This window comes from Quercus lobata, chromosome 2, assembly GCF_001633185.2.
Source record: "Quercus lobata isolate SW786 chromosome 2, ValleyOak3.0 Primary Assembly, whole genome shotgun sequence".
Classification (NCBI taxonomy): Eukaryota; Viridiplantae; Streptophyta; class Magnoliopsida; order Fagales; family Fagaceae; genus Quercus; species Quercus lobata.
The window spans coordinates 37587227-37615124 of NC_044905.1; the positions used below are offsets into that span (position 1 = coordinate 37587227).

At 31.6% G+C, this 27898-nt stretch overlaps 2 protein-coding genes across 2 annotated transcripts; both read left to right on the forward strand.

The window, feature by feature from the left end:
- Positions 1–1383: 1383 nt before the first annotated feature.
- Positions 1384–1929, forward strand: LOC115963963 (pectinesterase inhibitor-like). The gene has a single exon (XM_031083232.1). It carries the CDS (start codon positions 1384–1386, stop codon positions 1927–1929), a length of 546 nt encoding a protein of 181 aa, XP_030939092.1.
- A 2590-nt stretch (positions 1930–4519) lies between these two features.
- LOC115975178 (pectinesterase inhibitor-like) lies at positions 4520–5057 on the forward strand. The gene has a single exon (XM_031095871.1). The coding sequence runs from the start codon at positions 4526–4528 to the stop codon at positions 5051–5053; it is 528 nt and encodes a 175-aa protein (XP_030951731.1). The 5' UTR covers positions 4520–4525; the 3' UTR covers positions 5054–5057.
- Positions 5058–27898: the final 22841 nt, after the last annotated feature.

A 27898-nucleotide genomic window follows, 5' to 3' on the forward strand; every position in this document is an offset into this window, starting at 1 on the left:
TTAGACAGTGCAAAAAGCTAGGATTGGCAAGCCTTTGGGTCGCTGTGCCAGTGTAGCTCATCAAGGGTCTTTGGGTTGTTTGGCTTGCAAGAAAATGAAGGTTTTTACATAAAATATTTTTTTTAGTTTTTATTCTGATGGTCTAGACAGATCTATCATTGGTGTTATTATTTGGTTTTAATGAAAATCTGGCATTACATTCTTGAATGGAGAGGTGTTATGATTCTTGAATGGAGAGGTGTTATGATTCTTGACTAGAGAATAAAAGCTTTATTTGGGAATTTTATTTTCATTGTGATATTTAAACTTTGAGAAATGATATGTTTATAACATTTTTACAACAAATTTTAAGTGGCAAGTTGTTACTAGTTGTTATTGTTGGGGCAAAAAAGTAATCTTAGCATTAGTTTGAAATTTGAACCAATAATAACTAACCACCTGTGATTTATTGTAAAAATGTTGTAGATGTAGCATCTCTCTTAAACTTTTCAAACCCTGGATATGGATCTCAGGCAATCAATTTTGAAAGCTCTTCGCCTTTGCAAGAGGATTGAAAGACAAGTCTGGCTTAGTCTGCTTAGAAGAAGAGTGTAGGCATGGGATAAATGATAATGCCATAATGGAGAGTGATAAAAAATTATTTTGGGTTCAATTAATCTAATAAAAATCCACCTCACTCTCACCTAACATTTTTTTTAAGTTTATGTTGAGGTGGCAAAATACGTGACAATTTATGTTGCATGAAAATAATATTTTATTTTGATTGTTAGTCATGTCAACATTTTCCATCCATCACTTAATAAGGATCATTTTGACACAATACTATAAAGTTAATGACTAAACTAGAACATTTAAAAGGTTATGGACCAAATTGACATTTAGCCTAAAGGATAAGGACCAAATATATAATTTATCCATATATATATATATATATATATATATATATATATATAAACTAACTAGCCACATAGAGAACTCATTAAATCTGACTAAAAAAAACATGTAACTAATCTTTTTTTTTTTTTTTTTTTTTTTTTTGAGAAGGATGTAAATAATCATTTGGCCATCATGTAATGAGTTGGACTGTTGGAGTAATTTCCTTACAATAAACAGCTTGACTTGCGGATTCATTTTTAAATTTGGAAAATTGTAAAAATGATTTGTGATATTTATTTTAATACAGTTGTCTTTTTTTTTTTTTTTTTTTTTTGAGGAGATACAGTTGTCTAGTGCGTAAATGGCGTGAGGCCTTATTCATGTTGCCATGTATAACAGAAGGTAAATTACCTTTCCAAAAAAAGGAATGGTTTCTTTCCCTATAAAAATAATTTGATTTTGAGTCTTCTTCTTCACCCATCATCATCAACCTATTACATGACCAATATGGACTTCCAAGGTCATGTTCTAGTAGTAAATTTAACCTTTTACTTTTACTTGCTCTTCTTGTTTTTCCATTCTCCGTTACAAACAAATGCATCATCATCATCATCATCAACTAAATTAATTGAAAGTGTTTGCAAGAATACTATAGACAATGCCAACTGCTTAAAAGCTTTGGAATCTGATCCTCGAGCTGTAAAGGCATCCCGGTTGAAAGATCTTGCTAAGATTGCTCTTGAATTAGCTGTAGCCAATGCTACAGAAAGCAAAGCTTATATTGATGCATTGCTCACCAAAAACCATACTGAACCCATTAAACAATGCTCTTTTTGGTTCGAAGCAGTGGTTGGATCATTCCGAAGTGCACTTCGAGAATTAGACGAGGATGTTTTGAGTGCTAACTATGACTCCAAAATCGCTGGTGACGATGCTGATAGTTGTGAGAATGCCTTGGCTTTGGGAAAGGTTCAAATTCCATCCATTTCGACTAGAAACAATTACGCCAAGTTATATAGTAGCATTGCGTTTGAGATTACAAATCTGCTTTGAAATTATTCTTTGAGTAGGAAGCCATCTAAGGTGATGCATTTGGGAATTTGTTGAAAATTTTTTAACTTTTTGCTTTTTGTCTCACAGGTTTTTTTTTTTTTTTTTTTTTTTTTTTAATATTTTTAAATTCAAATTAAATAACATGAGAGTTGAATTTCTTATTACAACGACCAAGTCTTCCAATATAATTGAAAGGTTGGGACTTGGGAGTGGGCTTGCTAATTGTCGATACCGTTTTTGTTCGACCTACAAATTGTCAATACCATTTTTGTTCGACCTCAATTTGCATACTAAAATGTCAAATTAAGCCTTACAAATCCAAAAGTTTTATTTTTATATGGAAAAATTCTATTTCGATTTAAAGAAACTGAAATAAAATTGTGGGGAATAGGAGTTTGAAAAAGATGGAGTGAGTAATAATATGAAGAAGATAAGACTAGCTTCTTTGCAAGCGTATTGCGAATGGTAAAAAAAATCTTGTATTTTTTTCTTCTAATGGACAAAACTTTCCATTCATTACAATTCGGGATTGATGCATTTTTCAATCACCAAAATCCCTAAGGAGTGTGATGAAATGTAGCACAAAATATAAACACATCAAAAAACACATAAATCTCATTACATCTCTAAGTATTTTTGTGATTGGAAGATGCATCAACCCTAAATTATAAGGAATGAAAAGTTGTCCTTTTAGAAAAAAATAGAAGAGCCTTTGAGCATGTACAAAGCACATGCAAAGAGTCTAGTGTGTGTGTAAATATATATCTCATATTATCAAAATAATAAATAATTCAAATCATAGCTAATAACAATCAATTGAAGAGATTAATCTTAGTAAAAGATGGTAAAAGTATAGTAAATTTTCAAATATGTAATTTGTTCTCTCCCCCCCCCCCCCCCTCCCCCTCCCCCCAAAAAAAAAAATCAATGTAAAAAGTGGTAGTAATATAAATGGAAAATAGTATACCGCGCCATTGTCTTGATTGCTTTCATAAAAAAATAAAAATTTCAACTTTCTTAATCTATTCTTTTTAAGGTTTGGTTTACCTTTAGTATTTTTTTAACTGAAATCTCATTTTATTTTAATAAGAAATTGTCACATCATCCACTAACTAAATAAAAAGTGAAGATTAAAACTCGCTATCACTTGCTATTGTATATTTAAAACAAAAGAATATGTCCAGTTAAAAAAAGTACTAGAGGTAAGCCAAACTTATATTTTTATTATTTAAAATTTGAGTTTATATAAAAAATTTAGTGTTTGAAATTATGTTAAAGTTTGGAGATTGACAGAAAAATACTAGTGGAGGGATAGAGGCAATATATAGAGATTTAAGGTCTGTTTGGTAAGAGATTTCTAGTAATATTGTTTAAGTGTTGTGGAAATAAATGTGGGTGAAAAAAGTGTTGTAGAAATATGTGTTATATTGTTTAAATAATGAAAACTGTTGTTCAAACAATATTTACAAGCAGGCCCTCATTGTCGTGTTTGTTTTATTTTAATAATTATTTTAACTTTAAAAAATGGGTCAGCTACTTTGAGTTTGAGTTATACTGTTATAGTGGAAATAAGAAAGATAATTTGATTTTTTTCTTTGAGGGGAAAGATAAATTTGATTTAAATTTTTTTTAAAAAAATGTCATGATATAAGAACATTGAATTTCAATTGTTATTAAAGACGAAAACTTGCTGGAGTCTATTAATTTTTTATCCAAAAATAATGCTTTGAGTTCCTCATTTATGTATTTGTTTGGTTGATTTTTTTTTTTTTTTAATAAAAAAATCCACATATATTCTACTTAATATTTTTATATTCAAAAAAATTTCTGTGATTCCCTCATTTATGATTAATCTATTTGTTTGTTTGATTTTTTTAAAAAGCAATATATCATACTTATCTTCTTTTTTTTTTTCCCTTACCATACGGATCTTTTCTTTTCTTTTTTTGGAATCAATATTTGATTTTATCTAATTAACCATCTATTAGGAAGGGGACATGCGGATCTTTTCTTTTCTTTTCTTTTTTTGGAAACAATAATTGATTTTATCTTACCATCTATTTAGAAGGGGACAAACTAATTTTTTAGGGCAAATTTAATGCCTGTATTTAAGGAGTTTATTTGGGAGGTTAAGGGGGGGCGGTTTCCCTTTTAGTTCCGCCCGCGGTGCAAGACACGATTGTAATACAAATATTTGTGCTGTACAAATAAATATATGTGTAGTGCAAGACAACAAAAATGGGCATATCCTATCCAAAAAAGAAAAGAAAAGAAAAGTGAGCCCATTGAAACTTTTTTTTTTTTTTTTTTGGGTTTAGAAACTAAAAACCATGCCAACCTTATTTAACTAACAAAAAGAAAAGAAATACTCCATCTCCATCCATCTAGGCAAGGACAGAAACAGGAAACGTTTAAATTAATATGTGATACTTATGATATTAATACAGTTGTCAAGTGCGTGGATGGCGTGAGGCCTTATATAATCGAACGTAAATATAGCTTTCCAAAAGCAGACGGTTTATTTCTTTCATTATAAAGCCCTTTGTAAACTATTACTATTTACTACTACCACTACTACTAATAATAATAATACTACATGGATTTCCAAGGCCATCATCTTCTTGTGGCTTTAACCTTTTCCTTGCTCTTCTTGTTTCTCCATTCTCCATTACCAACAAATGCATCAACTAATAAATTAGTTGAAGGTGTTTGCAACAAAACTATAAACAATGGCGACTGCATAAATGCTTTGGAATCTGATCCTCGAACTGCAACGACATCCGAATTGAAAGATCTCGCAAAGATTGCTCTTCAAATGGCTGTAGCCAATTCAACCAAAAGCAAAGCTTACATTTATGATTTGCTCAACAAAAACCACACTCAACCCATTAAACAATGCTCTTTTTGGTACGGCGCAGTGGTTGGATCATTCCGAAGTGCACTTGGAGAATTAGACGAGGATACTTTGACTGCCAACTATGACGCTAAAGTCGCTGCCGACGGTGCCAATATTTGTGAGAATGCGTTGGCCTCTGCTGGGGTTCAAGTTCCATCCATTTCCACTAGAAACAACTACGTGAGGTTGTACAGTAGCATTGGGTTTGAGGTTACAAATGATCTTTAGTTATAAGGTGTGCACGTACGTGATGCAATGCAATGCAATCAAATAAGTGTCGTTTGGAAGAATTTGGTTGAAATTAGAATGTTTTACTTTTTGCTTTTCATTTTAGCATTTTCCCTTTTATATGATTCAGACTGTACTAGCCCATGATGTATTGAATTTATTTTACAATTTTCTTATGTAAAAACAGAAAAAAAATATCTCTTGAAATTTTCTTAAACCAAAACCTTATGAAAATTAAAATTTCATTTTTAGTTATGTTTTTCTTTATTAAACCTTGATTTTAAATGTTTTGAATTTGGTATGAATTTTGCTAAACTAGATTGCCAACATGCAAATCAAACCTAGTTAATGAGAATCGAGCAAACTAAATATATTCTAACAATTTATACTTATCCTAATGGGTATTATATATGCTAATTTTTTTTATACCAAAATTGAAGTTTTAATTAGTTCAATTGCTTTTTTAGATAACTTTGATTTTTTTTTTTTACATTGAATTAATTAATTTTTTTAATTAAAGGAGGAATAAAAAATTCATACTTTCATCAACTTGTTTAGTAAATTAATAGGGAACAAATATTTTGTTGGGTGGAGTTGGCGAGATTTGGTTTGTCTTAGAGCTCACCGTATGTTAATCTCCAATAAGAAAATTTTGAAATCAAGTGGAAGAATCTTTTTTTTTTTGAAAAAATTCAATTTTTATTGAAAGAGGAAAAGACTAACAAAGACAGTCATCTGCCGTACGAACCTCTAAAGAGAGTTTCAAGCAAGCTGTGATGATGAAAGCAAAAAGACTTGGACAAAAGATACATCCTAGCTGCTTTATGAGCAGCAAGGTTACAAAGCCTTCTTGTCCAGCGAAAGGAACAAGAAACAAACAACTTTTTCAAACTTAAAATATTACAAATCATATTACTAATAAATCATACAGGAGTGCATTCGGGTGAGGAACTGGTCACATTAAAATTGCAAATATTAACTGGCTAAAGTAGATGTTAAATAGCTTAGTTATTAAGAGAAATGCAAGGGATCTAAATTTATTTGGAAAAATATCGTATTTCAAAAAACTCATTAAAATTAAAACCCTATATTTTTCAAATTGATTTTTAAGATTCAATTTCCCAAAATGGATATATAAGGAATAAATATATTATGTCAACTACATTCAAGACATTTTCCAAAAACAAAACTACATTCAAGAAGGAAAGAAAACATAATGAACCATTTGACTCGACAGATTTATACACTAATATTAATGTCAAACTTTTATGGAAAATACATACTATGCAAATTTGAGACTGGAAGTTTTCCTGTTAGAAATGCAATTAGAAAAGTAGGACACGTAGAAAAGAATATGAACTACACCCTGAAAAATATATATATACACTAAAACAGAGATCTAATTGAGGCCGATTTACCTGCCTGAGACCTGACCCGACCCAGTTGTGCAGTTTCGGGTTAACGGGATTTCAAGTCATCTCTATAGGATCGGGTTGTGAGTCAAGTCTAAACCTGACCCAATCCAATCTCAGTCCTAGGTTTGAGATTACAAATCTAATTTGAATTATTCTTGAGTAGGAAGCCATTTATAAGGTGATACAACGAAATAAGTGTGCATTTGGAAATTTGTTGAATAGTGTTTAGCTTTTTGCTTTTTTTTTTTTTTTTTTTTTTTTTTTTTTTTTTTTTTTTTTTTTTTTTTTTTTTTTTTCAAATAATCTAGCTCTTATTTTTTTTTTTAAACTAGTTTTTAGCATTTTTGTAACACATTTAACATAAAAATTACCAAAAACTATATTTATTGATAAACACTATGCAAAATAAGCAATTCTCCAAACTAACATAAGCCTTTTTACATGCACTACTCCCATGTTCAAAAGTTTTTTTTATAAGAAATACTTTAAAATTTAAATTAAATAATATGAGAGTGTAATTTCTTAATGCATCTTATCAAATCCTCAAATATAATTGAAAGATTGGGGCTTAGGAGTGGGCTTACTAATTGTTGATACCACTTTTGTCTGGCATCGATTTGTATGCCAAAATGTCAATTTGAGCCTTAAAATTTCAAAAATTATATTTTCACAAGAAAAAAAAAAGGAATTATATGAAATAGATTAATTTGCCCCGATTAGACGTTGGATAAATTATTTTGATGGTTCCAAAGCCTAAAATCCCAAAATTATCAATTTTGACCAAGCTTAGCCGAATATATGAAAAATTAATCAAATTAAACCAAAATTCATCAAACCTCCAAATTCCACTTTACTTTGACATAATCCTCCATTTAAAACCATTTGTCTAATTTTTAACTAAGTCTAACCAATCGGAATCAAGGTTTAATCAAGATTTGACCAAAAGTCCAACCGTTTGATCGTGACAAATTTCAACTCATGTTAAAGATTATGAAATGTTCTTTAAAATGACAACTCACAAACACTAATCTGAGTTGAAATGGATAAGATATCGCAAACACATTAAATCTTTTATAAAAGGCGAAACTACAATGTTGGTCCCTCAAGTTCACTCTGTGTGCGCAATTGGTTCCTCAAATTTGAAGTGAGTATAATTGGTCCCTTAACTTTTAAAACTGAGTTGTATTAGTCCTTTTATTAATTATTGTTAGTGGTGTTACTTACATGACTAACTAAACAATGATTTGACATTTTTTTAATTAAAAAATTACAAAATAAATTTACACGTAAGAAATAATCTCCCCATCAAAAAAATATGTAATAAACAATTTGATTCACAACCTAGTACCAAACAAGAGAGAGAAGGGTAGAGAGTGGAGAAACCCAAACCCTAGCCGCATCATTTAAAAAATTACAATTTTTTTTAATTAAAACTTGAACTTGCACATTCTGGCTTTCTGTTAACACAGACGTAATGATTATTCTACAAAAGTTTGGCGATACATCTCCGTTCCAGATGGCAAACCTATTACATTGTTCTTTCAATAACAAGTAGGTACCAAAATACAGAATTGTGCTTTACACCAAACTCTAGATCCTTCTGTCAATATATTGCTCTTTTAGATCCTGCAATGCATGTCGAATTGAATCCTCATCTTGGCTGGAGTAGTTCAAACATATAAGCTGTTGAGCAACACAGTAGGCCATCTGGATTGGATGATACTGTAGGTAGTTTACTTCCATCCTCTTCACTTCCTAGACATTGGAAATTTGTTTAAAATGTCAGATTAATTACCGCAGTTCATGAAGAGGGGCCATTCCATATACATCAACAAGAAAATTTTATTAAGGAAATCAAATCAAGTAAAAGGAAGACACAGATGCCACATAAATTGGATTTCAATAAACATTAAAAAAAAAAATAAAAAAAAAAAACTAAACCAGTAAATATGTTTTAAAAGCCACAAGGGTGGGACACTCGTTGGGGGCTTCCCGTAAATGTCAACCAATATTTTTCAAAACTTGTATGAAAAATGTGAGCAGCTTTGCAAGCAGTTTATTTATTTATTTTTTAATCTTTAACTTACTTGTAAGTTTTAACAAGTTGGCACCAGCATAATACTAAGACCCAATCAGTACCAAACAATTCGTAATTTTTTTAATTAAAAATTGCCACATCATTAAAAAAAAATGTCAAGTTATTATTCCGTTAGCCACATAAGTAACATCACTAACGGCAGTCAGTAAAAGGACTAATACAACTCAATTTTAAAACTTGAGGGACCAATTTTGCTCGTTTCAAACTTGAGGGACTAATTGAATTTCAGGGACCAATACTATAGTTTCGTCTTTATAAAAAGACATCTATTTTTGTAAAAGAGATGTTACGTCTATAACATTTTTACAACAAATTACAGGTGGTTAGTTGTTATTGATTCAAATTTCAAACTAACGCTAAGATTACTTTTTTGCCTCAACAATAACAACTAGTAATAACTTGTCACTTAGGATTTGTTGTAAAAATGTTATAAAAATATTATAGACATATCGTTTCTCTTTTTGTAAAGTTTTATTACAGTTTAATCTCGGCTGAATTATAAATTTATAATTAAACGATCTCATGTCGAACTTCAATTTGGTATATTTGGATAGCAAAATCTCCACTTAGAATAAAAAGAACTTACCAAAAATATTAAAGTGCAAATTTTATGCAAAAACACGATTTTATCACCCCTTTCCAGGGCCTCCAACTCACATCATCAAAAGATTGGGACAATAAAGAATGGAGGTCGACAAGACCATAAAGTAACCTCACAAAGTTGGAACAAATTGCACAAAATCTGTTTTTTCAGGTCAAAAAGTGGTTTTTAGGGGTGATTCGCTCAAAAAACTGTTTCATTTCAGGCATGATTGATGTAAAAAATCTTGAACTTTCATGAATAAAGATCAATTATCTATTTCACAGAACAAACAGCTTGAAAATATTATCTTCAGATTGAGAGATATCGCATGCACAAGATAGGCAAAATGTCATCTTTGCAAATTTCTGCATGTTCACGAAAAATAATCTGCAAGCGTACAGAATCGTAACAAGTAGTAAAGTGTTTTTAGAAAACGAATGTCGAACCCACAGGGATTAACTATGTTATTGAATACCAAAATTCACTAAATTAATTACTATTTGGAAAATCGAAAATAAATGGAATGTTCTACTATCTGAATTAAATTAAACTATTTAATAAAAATAAATCTACGAATAAAAAGAATTAACAAAGTGTAAAAATCTAACAGTGTAAAAATATAATAAGAATGGATCTAAAGCAGTTGATTTCACCTAACAAATCCCACACAATTTATTCGTCCTAATTATTAAATTCTAATAATCTCCCGTTGATGATTAAAAATTCCTTAAGTATTCAATATCTTCTCTCGAATAATATCAAAAATATCTTCAAATAACAATTCCATATCTCTATGTGAATTTAATTAATTGGAGACTCATTATGTACTTTGAATTTTCTGAAAAATCACACTAATCGCAGTAAAGCATCTCTACTTTCGCTCAACTAATGGTGTGGGATTTATTCTTCCTAATTATTAAATTCTAATAATCTCCCTTTGATGATTAAAAATTCCTTAAGTATTCAATATCTTCTCTCGAATAATATCAAAAATATCTTCAAATAACAATTCCATATCTCTATGTGAATTTAATTAATTGGAGACTCGTTACGTACTGTTGAATTTTCTGAAAAATCACACTAATCGCAGTAAAGCATCTCTACTTTCGCTCAACTAATGGTGTTTAATTCTAGAACTAAAATAACAAATCACCTCTCGGTCTCATTGTCATTCAATTGATCAATCAATAATTCGTAAAAAGAAATATTAAGCATTAAGAATAAGAATTAAACACACAATCATGGAAATATTAAAAATAAAATAACTTAGAATATAAATTGTGTGTGTTCATTGCTAGACTACATCAACGCTCTAGAAAATAAAATTTAATTCATAATCAAATTGAAAATAAAACAAATAAAACTTATGTCTTTCATCTGAATTGGTTGATCAACATGAAGCTCTCGCCTTTGTCCTCAAATCCTCCTCTTCAGAAAGACTCCCAAAAAAAAAAATACTTCAATGCGGCACCCCGTTTTCCTCTCAGGTTTTTCTTCTCTCTTTTTTCCCTAAAGAGACTTTAAATAGGTCAAGGAATCCTATTCCCGTTTGGAGAAAATCCCATATTTTTAGGCTTCATTAACTGACTATTTTGGCCCATTTAACTTTAGAATTCGGGCTTTTGGTAAACTACAAAGTTGTAGCCCTTTAAATTAACTTTCCAGCCCAACTTGAATAATCTCAATTGGACATGTAAGCCCAAAGTTATGCTGAAAATACTAACTGATGTGCAGGTTGGAATCCTAATCCAAATTGGACTTGGATTTGGTGCGAATTTCCTTTGATTCCTTACTCCAATTGGACTTGAATTTAATTGGGTTGGTCTTCTCTTGAATTTATGCCTGGCTGGATGTAAGTTTACTTGATTCAATTGGCCTAGCCCCACTTTGCATGTAAAGCTCTTGTAGATTAATCTGAAATCTTCTCATTCCTTCAAACCACAAATGAATAGATAAATATAAATAAAAATCAAATCAAATCAAAAGAAACAAAGGAAAACTAACAATTTTAATAAATAATAGGATAATAAAAATCATGTAAAAATTACACTTATCATTGCACATAACCACCTTTCTTCCACCTGAAATGTCTTCGCATCCGCTACTCTAAATAGAATAATGCAGGCACCTTTGGAAATTAGATTGCAAGACCTTTCTGATGATGACAGCAAGAATGCAAAAATTCGAGTTCGAAAGGCTCTCAAATAATTGCTCAAAGATAGAACCAGAGAGGGAAAAAAATGGGATCAGAAGGGAAATTATTGTGTACTCCCAGAGTACCATAAATGCGTACTCCCTCCTCTCACATGAATGGTGGGTCACACTAATTAAATTCATGGTAGGACCCATAATTCATGTGAGAGAGGAGAGTACGCATTTATAGTACTCCGGAAGTACCTAATAATTTTCCGTATTGGAATGACCTCTAAGCTTCTAGAAATGAGCAAGCCAGCAGGCCCAACCCAGCCCATTTCCCTTTAAATATTTCCCCTTTCCCCCATTTATTTCATCATCAACATTAACTAATAATAATCAACTATCATCCTCCATCATCTGTTTTAACATCGTCTAGGATTCCAAAGTCCTCATTTTTAAATATTTTCCAGCACTAAAGTAAACCTCCATTAGCCTCTTAAATACCCCCTAAGAGAATGTTTTTCGTAGATTAAAAATGCTTTTAAGGGCAAATGGTAATCTCTTTACCTTTAAAGCTTATTGTTTTCGCATGTTATATATTTTGTTATTATGTTTCCAAGAGTTTGGTTTTTTTGGAAATACACCACTATTAGTTTCTTTAAGACTTTCTCATCTCTTTCTGTGTGTGTGTTAAAATACTTAGTATTCTAAAAAAAATTCACATGATAAGCTATGTATATATAGCATTCTAACGTAGTAATATTTAACATTTACATGTTAGGCATGCATATATTATTTTACGTGTAGTAAGATTATTCATCCTATTTATAAATATATATATATATATATATATATATATATGTATATATATAATCTCCCATGTTATATATATTTCTTCACATGCTTACTTATATGTAAATAATTTCACATAGTTATCTATATAGTATACCCATATGTTGATTGCAAATAAACCCTTTTTTCCCCAACACACACACACACACACAAAAAAAAAAAAAGCCAAATATCTTAGTTATTTTCCAAAATGTAAATTGTTGAGATTAAATCAAAATGAGGTACCATCATTTGGATAGTCATTTTATCATGCTTAACACATTCACCGCATGAAATCAAGCTTTCGAGTTTAAGTTCTTTAGTTCGAGACTTCACCTACCTTATTTAGTTTAAGAGCCCTTAGGATGACCTTTAGTTAATTAAGTAATTAAATTAATTAGACAATAGGTGATCAATCACACCTAGAAATCCAATGGCTACCTGGTTCAGTTTGGATCGAATGACATGTTACTGACATGGCTCAGCCATTGAGTGACATGTGGCAATTGACATTAGCACAAAATAGATGTGGCGCATGGACGACCATAAGAATCTTTAGGTGGCATGTGAGGGCACATTCAACATCTAATGACTGCAATTTTTTATGTGGTTGGGTTGATCAACAAGAGATCTATTGTTTGGTGGTGGCGATTAGATGATTGAAGCACAGTAGACGACGGTGTTGATAGTGGCCATGGTCTATGGTGTTCAAGACTCCTTGTTGTGGTGGCTGAAACATGTATATAAATTCATTTTAGATGATATTGTAGCACAAAATCACCAAAAATATACCTATATTTGGTTATGTATCACTGTTCACATTTTTACATATTGCTACAATATCATCTAAAAATGCATGATGACTCTTGCTTATGCATTTTATTCTTTTCTATTTTTTATTCTTCTCTCCTAGTTTTCATCTCTCTCTCTCTCTGATAAAGTAACATTATTTTAATGTGATGTATTGTAAAATAAAGAAAGAGGTTTAGATTGTATTGTAAAAGTGGTAATGTAACATACATAAAGAAATAGCACCAAAGAAGTTGTTGCAGTGGCTACAATGAGAAGTAACACCAAAGAAGACAAGCCACTAGAAGTAATAAAGGGTCAGAGCATTGGCTTTAATTGCTATAATGTTAGAAATACTAATATTTCATAGAAATAAAAGTTACATGATTGTCTTTATATAGAATGCATTGTGAGTAGTGGCAGAGATTGGATTTTAGTTCAGAAGGGCAAGATTCAAAGACAATCTTGAAAGCAAAACTAATCCAAAAAATATCAATAAACAATTATTTAATAATGTATTCGTCAATATAAATTATTTTTTATACATAGAACTGGATCTAGACCCATGCTCATGCTTAGATTTCTTCAAAATCTTAATAAACTTCAAGTACATATATAAATATTTGATTTGGATCCAAACCCATGCTTATATTTCATATCAATATAAAAAATAAAATAACTCAAATCATAGCTAATAACAATCAATTTAAGAGATTAATTTAAGTATTAAAGTTTAAATATTTAATTTGTTTTCCCAAAAAATAAAATAAATAATGAATCAAAGTAAAAAGTGATAAAAGTATAGTAATATACATGGAAAATTTTATATCGATTCATTGCCTTGATTTATTTTTAAATATATATAAATTTAAAATTTCTTAATCTGTTCTTCTTAGTATTTAAAATTTAAGTTTATAGCAAAAACTCAAAATTTGAAATTATGCAAATGTTGGGAGATTAACAAAAGAAATACAAGTGGAGGGATAGAGGCAATAGAGATTTATTGCCGTGAAAGAGTGTGTATGTCAGTATGTGCGTGTGTCTCTATAGTTATTTTAACTTCAAAATATGGGTCAACTACTTTGAGTTATAGTACAATGAGAAATATGAATTTGATTTAAAATTTAAAAATGTCATGATATAAGAAAATTGAATTTCAATTATTATTAAAGACCTACAGTTCAATGAGTTTATTAATTTTTTAACCAAAAAGAATGCCTTGAGTTGGTCATTTATCTATTTGTTTGTTTGATTTTTTTTTTTTTTTTTTATAAAAAAAATATTCTACTTATCTTTTTTTAAATTATTCAAAAAAAATTGTGAGTCCCTCATATATAATTTATCTATTTGTTTGTTTGATTTAAAAAATAATAATATATCATATTTATCTTTTTAGTTTTTAGTTTTTAGTTTTTTTTCTTGCTAAACGGATCTTTTCTTTTATTTTTTTCAGAATCAATATATCATTGTATCAAACCATCTATTTGGGATGGGACAAACTAATTTTTCAAGGGCAAACTCAATGCCTATATTTAAGAAGTTTTTTTTGGGGGTTTCTCAAAAAAAAAAAAAAATGTTTTTTGGGGGGTAATCAAGGGGGCAATTTCCCTTTAGCTTTGCCCCGGTATATGACTGCAGTACAAGACATGATTCTAGTTCAAGTATGTGTGCTAGACGTTCTCTGTGGCGGCTAGGGTTTCCTACTCTCTACGGTAGCAGCAAGGTTTCCCTTCTTTTCGGAGAAGGAGGTTGAGTCCCCTCTAGTACTTCGATACTAGTAGGGCGGTGAGTAGGTTTTACTTCCTGTACGCGTTTGTAGGGCTTGTGGGAACTCAGGTATGGAGGATTTAGAAAACAAATGGCAGCGTTTGTCACTAACAGAGAGTGAAGAGAGGAAAGTGGACCTGACTAGGAATAAGAAGAATCTGAACTTTGTCCTGGCTGCGAAATTTTTCACGAGGAGATCCATCAACATTGAAGCAGTAGCAAGAACCTTCCATTCGATATGGCGTACTCGAGGTAGTTTTGAGGTGAGTGACGGGGGTAATAATATTGCATTAATCGCGTTTGAATTGGAAGTTGATGTGGAGAAGGTTCTCCAAGGCGAGCCGTGGGCTTTTGATCTCCATCTCTTGGCTTTTCTAAGGTATGATGGGACAGTGCCAGTCCAGAATCTTTGGTTTGAGAAGACGACTTTTTGGGTTCAACTCCACAACCTTCCGTTTGTGCTTTTAATGGTGGAGGCAGCCATGAGCATTGGTGAAACAATTGGGACTGTTGTTAAATCTAAGGATGTAGGGGAGATGCGAGGAGGTAATTTTATGCGCATTCGCGTGGAGGTGGATATTACAAAACCCTTATGCAGAGGGAGGAAGATCTCTTAGGATGGACAAGGGAATGATTGGGTGGCTTTTATGTATGAATGTTTGCCGAATATTTGTTACTGGTGCGGCCAAGTTTCGCATGATGATAAAGATTGTATTTTATGGCTCAGTAGTAAAGGATCTTTACAGTTGAGTGAGCAGCAATTTGGTCCGTGGTTATGAGCTCTGCAATTCAACCCGGCCAGGAAATCCATTGTGGAGGTGAAAGGCTATGAGGTAATATGTAAAACTCTCTGATGTACAAGGTTTTAAAGGCTAAATATTTCCCACGTTGTGACTTTGTTGAAGCAAAAATTGGCTGTAATCCTTCTTATACTTGGCGGAGTATTATAGCTGCGCAAAATATAGTTAAGGAGGGTATGAGGTGGAGGGTAGGGAATGGAGAGCGAATCCGGGTATGGGAGGATAAATGGTTGCCTTTATCTTCCACGTATAAGGTGGTGTCTCCTAATTTGTTTCTGAATGGGAACACTCGGGTTAGTGACCTCATTGATTCATCAAGTGCTAGTTGGAAAGTCTCTGTCATTGATGTTTTGTTCTTGCCTCATGAAGCTGAATTGATAAATAGCATTCCATTAAGTTCTAGGCTGCCTGAGGACAAACTGATCTGGGCCTTGTCTCCTAATGGCCAATTCAGTGTTCGAAGCACTTATTCTTTGGCTGTGTCCATCTCCCAAGCCGTAGGAAGAGGTGCTAGTTCAGATGCAGGTATGGTTAGGAGGTTTTGGAAGAAAGTTTAGAGTTTACCGGTTCCACATAAGACACGTCATTTTGTATGGAGGGCTTGCCGTGAGGCTCTTCCTACAAAGGTCAATCTTGCTCGACGAAAAGTGGTGCTAGATGACACTTGTGATGCATGTGGGTTGATGGCTGAGTCTACAGGTCACGTGTTATGGGGCTGTGTCAAGGCTCAAGAGGTGTGGTCATGGTCAAAGCTGGTGGGCTTGGGAAATCGATATGACTGTTGTTCTTTCATGAACCTGCTGTGGAAAATGGTTATTCTTGATTGGGTTGAAGAGGATAAGGTGGCTAGGATGATTACCATAGCTTGGGCATTGTGGTTTCATCGGAATTAGGTCAGACTCGGCGGTGCAAGGAAGGCTGGCAAGGATGTGGTGAGGTGGGCGACGCAATATTTGGAGGAGTACTGGGCAGCGAATGAGTGTGGGAGGTCTGCACCAGTAGTAGTGGAGAGGACTGGGTCTTGGCTTCCTCCTCGGGCAAATTGGTTTAAGATCAATGTGGATGGGGTTATGTTTGCATCTCAGAAGGCAGCGGGCTTGGGTGTTATAATTAGGGATGATAGAGGACGAGTAGAGGCAGCGATGAGTAAGAAGGTTTTGGCTCCGTTGGGTGCGTTGGAGACAGAGGCCAAAGCGTTTGAAGATGGGTTGCTCCTTGCGAGGGACATTGGTATCCAAGATATTATTTTGGAGGGTGATTCATTGGTCATTTACAATGCTCTTTGTGAAGTTTCCTTACCACCTTCATCAGTAGCTTCGATTGTGGATAGGATGCGGGATTTATGTAAGGTCTTTAGGCGGCTTGAATTTTCTCATGTAAAAAGAAAGGGCAATAGACCAGCCCATTTATTAGCTAAGTATGCGGGAGGCATAGATGATTTTATTGTATGGATAGAAGAGAATCCTTACTTTCTTGAGCAAGCTCTTTCACATGATGTTCTTTCTTGACTATTTTGAATATAGTTTTCAGTTTTCCTATAATAAAAAAAAATATGTGTGCTATATTAATATGTTTGTAATGTAAGACAATAAAATTGGGCCTAGAGCCCAATGAACCTATATACATTAACAAGAAACATTCAAATTGTGATAGAAGGTTTAAATGAAACTTGTTTTAGAAAAATTGTGATTTAAAAGAAACAGTTTGAAAGTTTAAAATTTAAATGAAAAATATAAAAATCTCTAAGATTTAGTAAAAATTAATTTACCTTTTTATATTTTTTTAAAATTTGGAGGAGTCTTATTTACATGGAAGAGGATTCCTATTTTACAATGAATTTTTTTTTTTTTTTTATATGGCTGATTTTGGGAATTTTTAATTGTAAAGTTGTTTTGTTGTTTGTATTTGGAGAAGCTTTGGGTGAGATGTTTTTGTTCTTTTTAACCTTACAAGAGTTACACATTTTCTTGATCATTGATCTTTATTAAAATCTAAGGGTGGAAAAATACTTGTGTCATATCATAATTGTCCTAGAAATAAGTAATCAAACCGCATTAACTTTGTCCCATATTTATCTTTAAATAATAATAAAAAATTTATCCAGCCTAATGTTCAATTTCTTCTCTCTCTCTCTCTCTCTCTCTCTCTCTCTCTCTCGTGGAAGACACCTACAGGAGAATTTACCTTTGAATTTCTTCTTCATCAGTGTAACTTGAACTCATCTTATATATATATAGAAACCGGGCAAGAAACCCAAGCAGTAGGGAAGATATCTCTATGGGCCCATCTCACATACAAAAAGCAACCTAAGTAGCAAGATTATGGGCTAAGAAATTAAGGTCTCTATTTACAAAACAAAAATCTCAACAAGAGAGGGGGTTCAAGGATGCTAAAATAGAAGTTAAAAATGGGGAAAGGAATTCCTAGGTATGAATAGAAGGATTTTGAAGGACTTCTATCATACTAAGGGAATCCTCTTCAATATGGACGAATGAGATGCAATGGAATGTTGACATCTTGAGAGCCGAAAGGGCGGCATGAGCTTCACCAAGAAGGGGGTCCATACTCCATAGACTAAGGTCCATAGTATTCTATCACATTTTGTTTGGGACATGGAGGATTGACTTTAAAGAAATTATGCGAAGGTCTGAATGTCACTTCTCAGACTCCATAAATCATGATCTTGAAAAGAACATTTTTGCTCACCAAGGAGTTTGGCATTTGTCTAGTTATGTACCGGTATCAAAGAATATCTTAAGTATTGGAAAAGGTTTGACTCCAAATATGTTTGGAGTCTTAGAACCTTGGGTTCCAATTATTAATAAGGAAATAAAATGTGTTAATTTATGTGTATTGTATATGACAAAGATAAATGTTATCTTCCTATTGATGGTTTTAACATAAAGTTCCAAACATGTTTAGAGTTAAATTTTATTCTTAAATATTAAGGATGATGAATAGTAGTAATACTGATAAAAAAATAAATAAATAAATAAAAAACTAAACAATGATGAATCAGCCGATCGCTTGTTTAAGCCCAAATTGTACCCGTTCATTTCAATTAGGTGGCAGGTGCAAAACCAATTTGTGGACCTGTCTTTTCATGGGCAATCATCCTGTAAAGCTAATGCATGATCAACCAAGTTTGGTTTGGGTCATTTCCTGAGGAACATTATGAAAAAGTGACCTCACAGTTTCGGTTACTAGCCTCCTAGTCCTATCTGCCCTATAATTTCAGGACATGAACTAACCCTTGAACATCCGGAACAAATGAATGGTATTAAAGCGTTCTTGTTAGCCTAGCTAAAGCCACGTTTAGTGTGTGTTTGGTATTGAGTTAAAAAGTCAACTTTTTTATTATTAAATTTATTTTTGCTATTATTTATAAGTCTCATTATACTTTTTGGTATTATTTATGAGTTCTACTGTACTATATCAGTTACCTTTCATCTTATGAGAAAAAATCCACATAGTAAAATCTTAAAAAAAGAACCTAAGAAACAGCATCTAGGTGCTGTACCTAAGTCTTACTTGAATACTAAAACTATTGTAATTGTTTATAGATAGTAGGTTAGCTAACCTAACAAAAGGGAATTTTTAGACTAAATTTAACTAAAAACTCATTGAGGTTGACGTGAATGCTCTTATCCCCAAAAACTTTGGTTGCTTTTGCTTTTCACAATTTTGAGTTTTTGACTGTGCAGTGAGGCATTTGCACTTCAATAATTCCAAGAACAAATTGGCAAATACCGAAAGAATATATGATTAAGGAGAAAGAAAATGCTACAATATTAAAGTAGAATAGTGAAAGAATAAGGACAAAATTTATGTAGAGTACTTTAAATGTTGTTTTTTAGGTTTTTTTTCTTAAAATTTAGTCATATGGCCATTTAACTAAAAAATCCACTTTTATCACATAAAAAAAATATTTTACATGACAAAATCTTGAAAAATAAGTCTAAAAAATAGTAATATGAGTATTAGTGGTGGACTAAAACTGTTGTAATTGTTTATAGATAGTGGGTTAGCTAACCTAACAAAAAGGAACTTTTAGACTAAATTTGACTAAAAACTGGTTTATGTGAATGCTCTTTTCCCCAAAAACTTTGGCTGCTTTTGCTTTTCACAATTTTGAGTTTTTGACTGTGCAGTGAGGCATTTGCACTTCAATAATTCCAAGAACAAATTGGCAAATACCGAAAGAAAATATGATTAAGGAGAAAGAAAATGCTACAATATTAAAGTAGAATAGTGAAAGAATAAGGATAAAATTTATGTAGAATACTTTAAATTATATTTTTTAAGTTTTTTTTTCTTAAAATTTAATCATATGATTACTTAACTAAAAAATACACTTTTGTCACATAAAAAAAAAATGACAAAATCTTAAAAAATGAACTAAGAAATAATAATATGAGTATTAGTGGAGGACTAAAACTATTGTAATTGTTTATAGATAGTAGGTTAGCTAACCTAACAAAAAGGAACTGTCAGACTAAATTTGACTAAAAACTGGTTTATGTGAATGCTCTTTTCCCCAAAAACTTTGGCTGCTTTTGCTTTTCACAATTTTGAGTTTTTGACCGTGCAGTGAGGCATTTGCACTTCAATAATTCCAAGAACAAATTGGCAAATACCGAAAGAAAATATGATTAAGGAGAAAGAAAATGCTACAATATTAAAGTAGAATAGTGAAAGAATAAGGATAAAATTTATGTAAAGTACTTTAAGTGTTGTTTTTTAGGTTTTTTTCTTAAAATTTAATCATATGACCACTTAACTAAAAAATACACTTTTATCGCATAAAAAAAAATTTATATGATAAAATTTGAAAAAGTGAATCTAGAAAATAGTACTTACTGTATTTGAGTATCAGTGGAGGACTAAAACTATCGTAATTGTTTATAGATAGTACGTTAGCTAGCCTAACAAAAAGGAATTTTTAGACTAAATTTGACTAAAAACTGGTTGATGTGAAAGCTCTTTTCCCCAAAAACTTTGGCTGCTTTTGCTTTTCACAATTTTGAGTTGTTGACTGTGCTGTGAGGCATTTGCACTTCAATAATTCCAAGAACAAATTGGCAAATACCGAAATAGGCCCTTCTTCGTTCATAACATCTCATTGTTGAAAATTTTCACTTTTGATGAGAATTAAATTATTGATCCCCACTGTTTTAACTACAATTCTTTCGGCTAAGAGCGTTATAATTTAGTGGTATTACTTGTTTTCTTTTACAAGGAAACTTAAGGGCATATTTGAAACACTAAATGGAGATTAAGTTAGTATAAAAGCTTTTATTTTTTATTTTTAGTATCTATAATAGTAATCTTTATTACTAGGAATAAAAAAGTTGTAATAACCATAAGTTTGATTGTTACACATATAAAAGTTTACAAAAAATAATACATATGGAGGTTTATATATTTTAAAAATATATTAATTTTAAAATTTGTTACATATATTAAGGAATAGCTAATATAGTAATTTAAAAAATAATAATTTTCCTCAATTTAAAGAATAATTGTTACTAAGAAATAATTATTATATATATTAAAGATGTAATCAAATAATTATTACACATAAATATTGTGGGGATCATTCGGTTGATAGGCCCATAGGATTCAGAATTGGTTGAGGATCGTTGGGCTAGTGGCCCATACGAGGTCGTGCACTCGTCCGAGGACGCCATGCTCCTCGGCAGTAGGCGTCCGAGGACGATCGCGTCCGAAGACGATCAGGACGTGGTCTCACCACGATCAGATCTCAGAAGTAGGTCATCTCAAGGGGTAGAGTAGCCGACTAAAGATGAAAGAAATAAGGCAAACAAATATCTGAAACTATAGCTGCCTCCGCATTAATGACCTCTCAACCAACTCTCTGGCCGCATTAATGTGGAGGTGATACCTGAGCAGTAGGGAAGCAGCCTTACAGCTGCCCGTAGGAAGTTCTAGGAGGCGCCAGATGGGATAGAAAGAAATCCCCCGGACACAATCTACACGTGTTCGGTGAAGATGGATCGCGAAGGGGAGTATATAAACTAAAAGAGGAACATGAAGAAGGGGATCGAGAAAAAAAGAAGAACATACATAAAACTGAAGAGAAAGAAGTAAGAAGGGGGAAGGAGAGAGTAACATTAGGGACTTAAGAAAAGACGTTGATTATACCAACAAAAAAGAAGGAAAACATGGTATGGGCTTGAGAGAAAATCTTGGAGGTAAATACCACAGTTAGCCTAGCTCTTTACACCCACGCTCTACAAATCATATTGTCCGGGCCTTTTACGTACGAACCCAATACTGTTTAGGTTCGTCACCAAATCGTGTCCTTACAAATATTTATTTGTTGCTTTAGATTCCTTTTTTTTTTTTTTTTAATAACCTGCAAACTTCATTAAATCAAACAGAAGTGCTTAAAATAATGCAATCAGCCATGCAAGCATTCATCTTATTACAAGAAAACTGGCTTTTAAACCTAACAACAATCTTGGCAATAAAATGAGCTGTAGATAATGAACCAAAAAACAATAATAGTAGTGTAAGATAGCCTGAAAAGTGAAAACTAAGCTTAATGGATGTTGACGCAATGAATTGGATTTGGATGTGAAATAGTAGTGTTCGAGAAGACCAACTTGAAATTTGATTTTTTTTTTTTTTTTTTTTTTTTTTTTTTTAATTTTTTTTATGAAGGAAAAGACAAGAATTGAGGTGGCAGAGAACTGTAAGAGAATCCAGTTCCTTCCACTATGCTCTTGCTCTTTACCCAAAAAAATGGGTAGATAAGCAAGTAATCCGTCCCACCACCATTCCCATTCCCAACCTCAAAAAACACATTAATTTAATTTATTTAATATATATATAAAAAATAAAATAAAAAAGCAAGTAGGGAAACCAAATTAGAGCACGTGTCCGTAATTATCGTTATTGTATGAATTGAACATTCAAGAATCAAGTCGTGCTCTTCAAAATTGACACGTCTGTGCCCAATTCCTATCTCCTGATGTGGACGTTTCCGCATTTTCGGCTATTTATTTTTTTCTTCTTTCTCAACACTTTTATATACACACAGCCGTTTCCAAAAAAACCCTTTTGACAAAATTTATAATGAGAAATGCTAAGTCTTAGAATACAAATTGAGTCTAAATCATTTTTATTTATTATTTAATTTTATATTATGTATCTAATTTATAACTCCTATATAATACTAAGCTTAAAAAATGATGACTATTTATGTATCATTTTATTATTATTATTGTTGTTGAATATTTTTGTATATAAACACAAATTATAATGTACAGTAAAAATAAATAATTATCGCATATATAAGGATCTCAAATATTGTGAAATTTACTATATATTTTTTTTTTATGGGCATTGTGAAATTTACTAGAACATAGGATTATTGGGTTATTTTTTATTTGATTTGATTTTAATGCATTGCATCATCTGCCAATTACCCTGTATGAATGGCGGTGCCTACATGTCGAACGTGGGGTCCACGTTTGGAATGGGTTCTTCGTCAAGTGTGCCACACGTGGGCATGATCTCATTAAGTACTGAATAGATCTTTTCTTTTTCTTTTCTTAAAACACATCCTCCAGGGATCGACAGAATGATGAAAGTGAATAAAACGTGAACTTCAATCTCAAGTAACCCAAAAAAAATACAATTAAATATTTTATTAAAATTTTTGTTATCATTAACATTTTTTAAAGCAATAGGAACAGACGTGAATTTAATAATAATAGCATTAGTGGGTGTTTGGATTAAAATGAAAAATAAAAATTATTTCATTATTTAGTTTATTTTTATTATTATTTATTGGTTCCATTGTACTGTTTGGTACTTACTATATATAAACTCTACTATATTATTTTAATTAATTTTTATCTTTATTTATAATATTTTCAACAATAATTTTTCAATTTCAACAAAATGAACAGTATCTAAATACGCCCATAGTAATCCAAGTATTGGTATGCAGAAATGGTTGTCGATGCGTTTTTCCAGTAAACTTTTTTTCAAAATAAAATATTGTAGTATTCAGAAAAAAAAAATATATATATATATATATATATATATATATATTAGTTGATGGTTTTGGACTTGATCCAATTGTCTTCATATAGTTGGAACTTATAAAAATATAGGAATATATGCACATGTATTAAGGGCCTCGAGAGGACGCCAATATGAACGGGAAGAGCTCACCTAAAATATAAAGCAATCTGAAAAGTATAGAGCACGTTTTTTGTTTTCAGAAAACGTTTACTTATTTATTACCAAATAGGGAAAATGCATGTTTCACGAAACACAAGGAAAGCTACTAATGAAAGCAAGAAATATTGTGAACCAACAACTATTCACTCCACATTCCGCATATAAATGTTTGTAAAGTGTGGGGTAAGAGTTGGAGTTCAAATTTTCAGTAGAAAACTTCATACACATATACACTTAGATTAGACTAGAGTAAAAATTCTATCTTATATCAAAAAATAAAAAAAGATAATAGGGTAAATTGTAAATTATACCCATAAAGTTTGAGATTGTTTGGATTTTACATTCTAAAGTATTAGAAATTTGGTTTTACACCCTAAAGTTTTGTTCTGTTAGCAATTCGCAGTTCCCGGATAGTTTCTGCCGTTAATTGACACATCACAGTGCTGACATATTTTATTTTTGCCTCATTAGCAGACATGGCAAAACGGGTCAGAATTTTCGGACCCAACCCAATCCTAAGCAAAAATGGGTTGACTCATGACCCAACTTGTATTTTTTGTAAGTCAACCCGACCCGACCCGAGACTCGAACCATTTAAAAAAAAATTAAGAAAATATTGGTTTAATTGTTTGTTGTGAGTTTTAAGAAAACAATTGAGACATTTACATAACTACATGCAAATGAACTGAAAGATGAGTGATTGAGCATTCTGTAATAAGTAAAGATTTTTAAATATCAAATAGAAAAGTACATGCCAAGATAATTTAATTACAGTAGAGTTAAAATATAGATTTAAAATTGTAGACATGTGTGAGAAACATTCATAAGTGTGAAAATAGTGAAGTCAAAGTATTAAATTAACATAAATTATGAATGTTTAGATCTATTTTCTAACAATTTATGTCCAAAATAAACAGTTTTTCAAAATAAATTATGATATTTCCTAAAGTGTGTGTTACTTAACAATGATATGATATTCATAAAAGAGATCATGTATAAATAAGTAAACAATCAAACTTAAATGTATATTCTCAAATTGAAATAGAGTGCCAACCACAATTGATAATAAATTATAAAATTAATTTTCAAGATTGTAAATTTCTTATATGTTTTTATTCTTTGTCAAATGAGTTATCCAATAAGTTATTTGTAATTTTGTTTTATATTTTGTTGATATTGTGTAAAAATAAAACTTGTGTATTTGTTTTATTTATCTTTGTGTTATTTTGTTTTAGCTAGCAATGTTGGGATTTGTATAATTTAAAAATTATTGAATAAGTATTAATAAGTTTAACTGAATTCATTCTTGATATAAGTGGTGAATTCAAAGTAATGCATTTTACATTAAGTAATTTGTTGCATGTCTTTTCAAAGGGCAAATACATGTTGTTTTATTTATTAAAAAAAAATTCATGTGAAAAATACGGGTCAACCCAACCCGACCCACCCGTTTGCCATGTCTACACATTAGCCCCAAAACTACACTATTTCAATGAAAAATAAACACATACTTGGCATGGTAAAAATGGTGTCGTTTGATCCAATGTTAAAACACAAAACTCAAAGTCTAAAATTACACTGTTTTAGCCTAAGTTCTAAATCCCAAATCAAAACCCCATATAGGCTGCTCCCTCCCAGCTCACAGGGCAAAGACCCATCATGAACCCACATCTCAAAACTATCGGCTCGACTAGATCAATGGCCACAATGAGAACTCTTTCTCTTATCTCTAGCTCTATTTCTCCCTATTTTTGGATTTTGCTTTTTCTTGTCATTGTTGGATTTGGATTTGTTAGGGATTCATAGCTATGATTGGGTTTGCTCTTTCTATCTTTGACAAATTTTTGGGGGGTTTTTTGTGTAAATTATTGGAGTATTTTCTGCCTATGTTTCTTTCCTTTTCTTTTTTCTTTTTCTTTTTATTGTGTGTTAGTTATGGTTAAAATGTGGTAGTAGGGGATTTAGCAAAATATATAAGGGCTTTATTATTGATGACTATAACCATACCATAAACATTGCAATAAAGCGTGTGTCAAGCAATGGAGTTGATGACTTAAGGATCAAGGTTATGTTGCTTTGTTAGCTACGCCACTCGAACCTCATCCCTCTCACCTAATAATGTATCAAGATCAAAGATGATCTTATTCTATGAGTTCATGGTCAACGGGCTGCACTACCTTCACACTGGGTTGAAGCATACTATGACTACCATCCATTGTGATTTGAAGACATGGAACATTCTTGAGTGGCGGGTACCGTCAATTAGTCAAGAGATGAGAAGTTTAGGTTAGAGAGGTTTGGGTTCACTGTTGCTTCATGGGGTTTGATTTGTTCCCTCACTGTTCCTTCCGTGGCTTGTGTTTTATATTTTAGAGTTTGGCCTGAAACGGTGTCGTTTAAGTTAGAGGTTTGTGTTTTAAATTTAGGTCGAAACAACGTAGTTTTGATTGTGTCAACTTTCTCTTGGTCATCACTAAAACGATGTAGTTTTAGGGCTGATTTGGCAAAATAAAACACATTAGCATAATGATGTGTCATTTAACAGTAGAAACTAATCGTGGAGGATGAATTGCTAATGAAACCAAACTTCATGGTGTAAAATCAAATTTTAAAAATTTTGGAGTGTAAAATCCAAAGAACCCAAAACTTTAGGGGTTTAATTTGTAATTTACACAAGATAATAAGTTCTTTGGTTTTTTTTCTTTTTTTTTTCTTTTTTTTTTTTAAATGTAATGGTTGTTTAAGAATGAAGAGTAAACAATGTTGGGTAAAATAGTGAGAGGAAGAAAAAATTGGGATCCTAAATAGGAAATGAACAAAATTATTAAAGCTAGGAGTGTTCAATAACCTGTTTTATTTAATCCAAAAACAAATAGTTGACTTCGAAACTTTACAACTTGTTTGGGAGGAGAGAAAGAAATGAAATGGAAAATAATGAAATGAATAATTTTAGAATATTCTTCACATCCCTTGTTAGGGAGTTTTAATGGAGGTCCTTGTTTGAGATTTTAAGTGGGAGAGAATAAAATTAGTACGATGGAACATTCATTCTTCTCTATTCCCTCAAAACCTCAAATTTTTATTCCCCCTAAAATTGGGAGGAATTGAAGAGAATGATATTAAATTTAATAAATTTTTTTACTAAAACTTTCAAAATACCCCCATATATTCAACAATTTACTTTAAAATAGGGCTCTTATGATAATATTTTCATAAAATGATTTCATTCATTTGCCTCATGTTACTTCCAAATAAGGTTACTTACCTTTCATTCATTTATTTACTTATTTTAAAACATCCAAACAAGACTACTTAATTTCATTCATTTCTTTTTCCCTTTACTTAAATACATTCAATTCCTTTTTATTCCTTTATGATTATTCAATTTTATTCCTTTATGAACTCACAAATGAAGCCTTTAGTGAATGAGTGTTGAAATTAAGCACTTTATTTTTACGGTTGGTTGGGTGTCGAGTGAGGAAATTTCACACCTGTTTAATCTAACCAGGTCGATACTACATACAAATGCTTAGGTATGGATTGTAACTTAATATTATTGGTAGTTTAGATTTCTTTATCCACTTCTTCTTCTTCTTCTTCTTTTTTGATGTGTACTAAAACCTCATCAACTCGTCTCTCTATCTCCATTTTTTTTTTTTTTTTTACAAGATAGAAATTCTACTCTAGCCTAATTTAAGTGTACATGTTTGTGAAGCTCTCTCCTAGAGACTTGAATCTTGATCCTTACTCTCCCACATCCTACAAGCATTTATATTTTGTGGAGTGACCGTCGCACCAAGGGTGTGCGATGGTTCTATCTCCATTTTTCTGTTGAGTGAATTATCATTCTTTTCTCATCTCTCTCTTAATGTTGATTTGTTAATTTTTCTCTCTTTAACAATTTCATCAAAGTTTATTGATTTGTCGAGTTGCTATGAGGCCTTGCCATGAGACAAGATTAAAATTTGATCTAGTTAAAATATATATATATATATATATATATTTTTAACGTTTTCTTTTTAATTGTGGTGGGTAATGGGAGCTTGAAGATTGAAACTTCAGTTTAAAGTCTTACAAGTTTTGTGATGATTTTGTAATGGGCATTCGATAATTTGGTTGTGTGGGTGGGTTGGTGGGGAATTTTAGTGGTAATGTACATTGGATAACTTGACTGGCACCCATCCACCAATCTGAAGGTTACATGTGGAG

Coding starts and splice junctions, on each gene's coding strand:
- LOC115963963 (XM_031083232.1), top strand. CDS start 1,384: ATGGACTTCCAAGGTCATGTTCTAGTAGTAAATTTAACCTTTTACTTT.
- LOC115975178 (XM_031095871.1), top strand. CDS start 4,526: ATGGATTTCCAAGGCCATCATCTTCTTGTGGCTTTAACCTTTTCCTTG.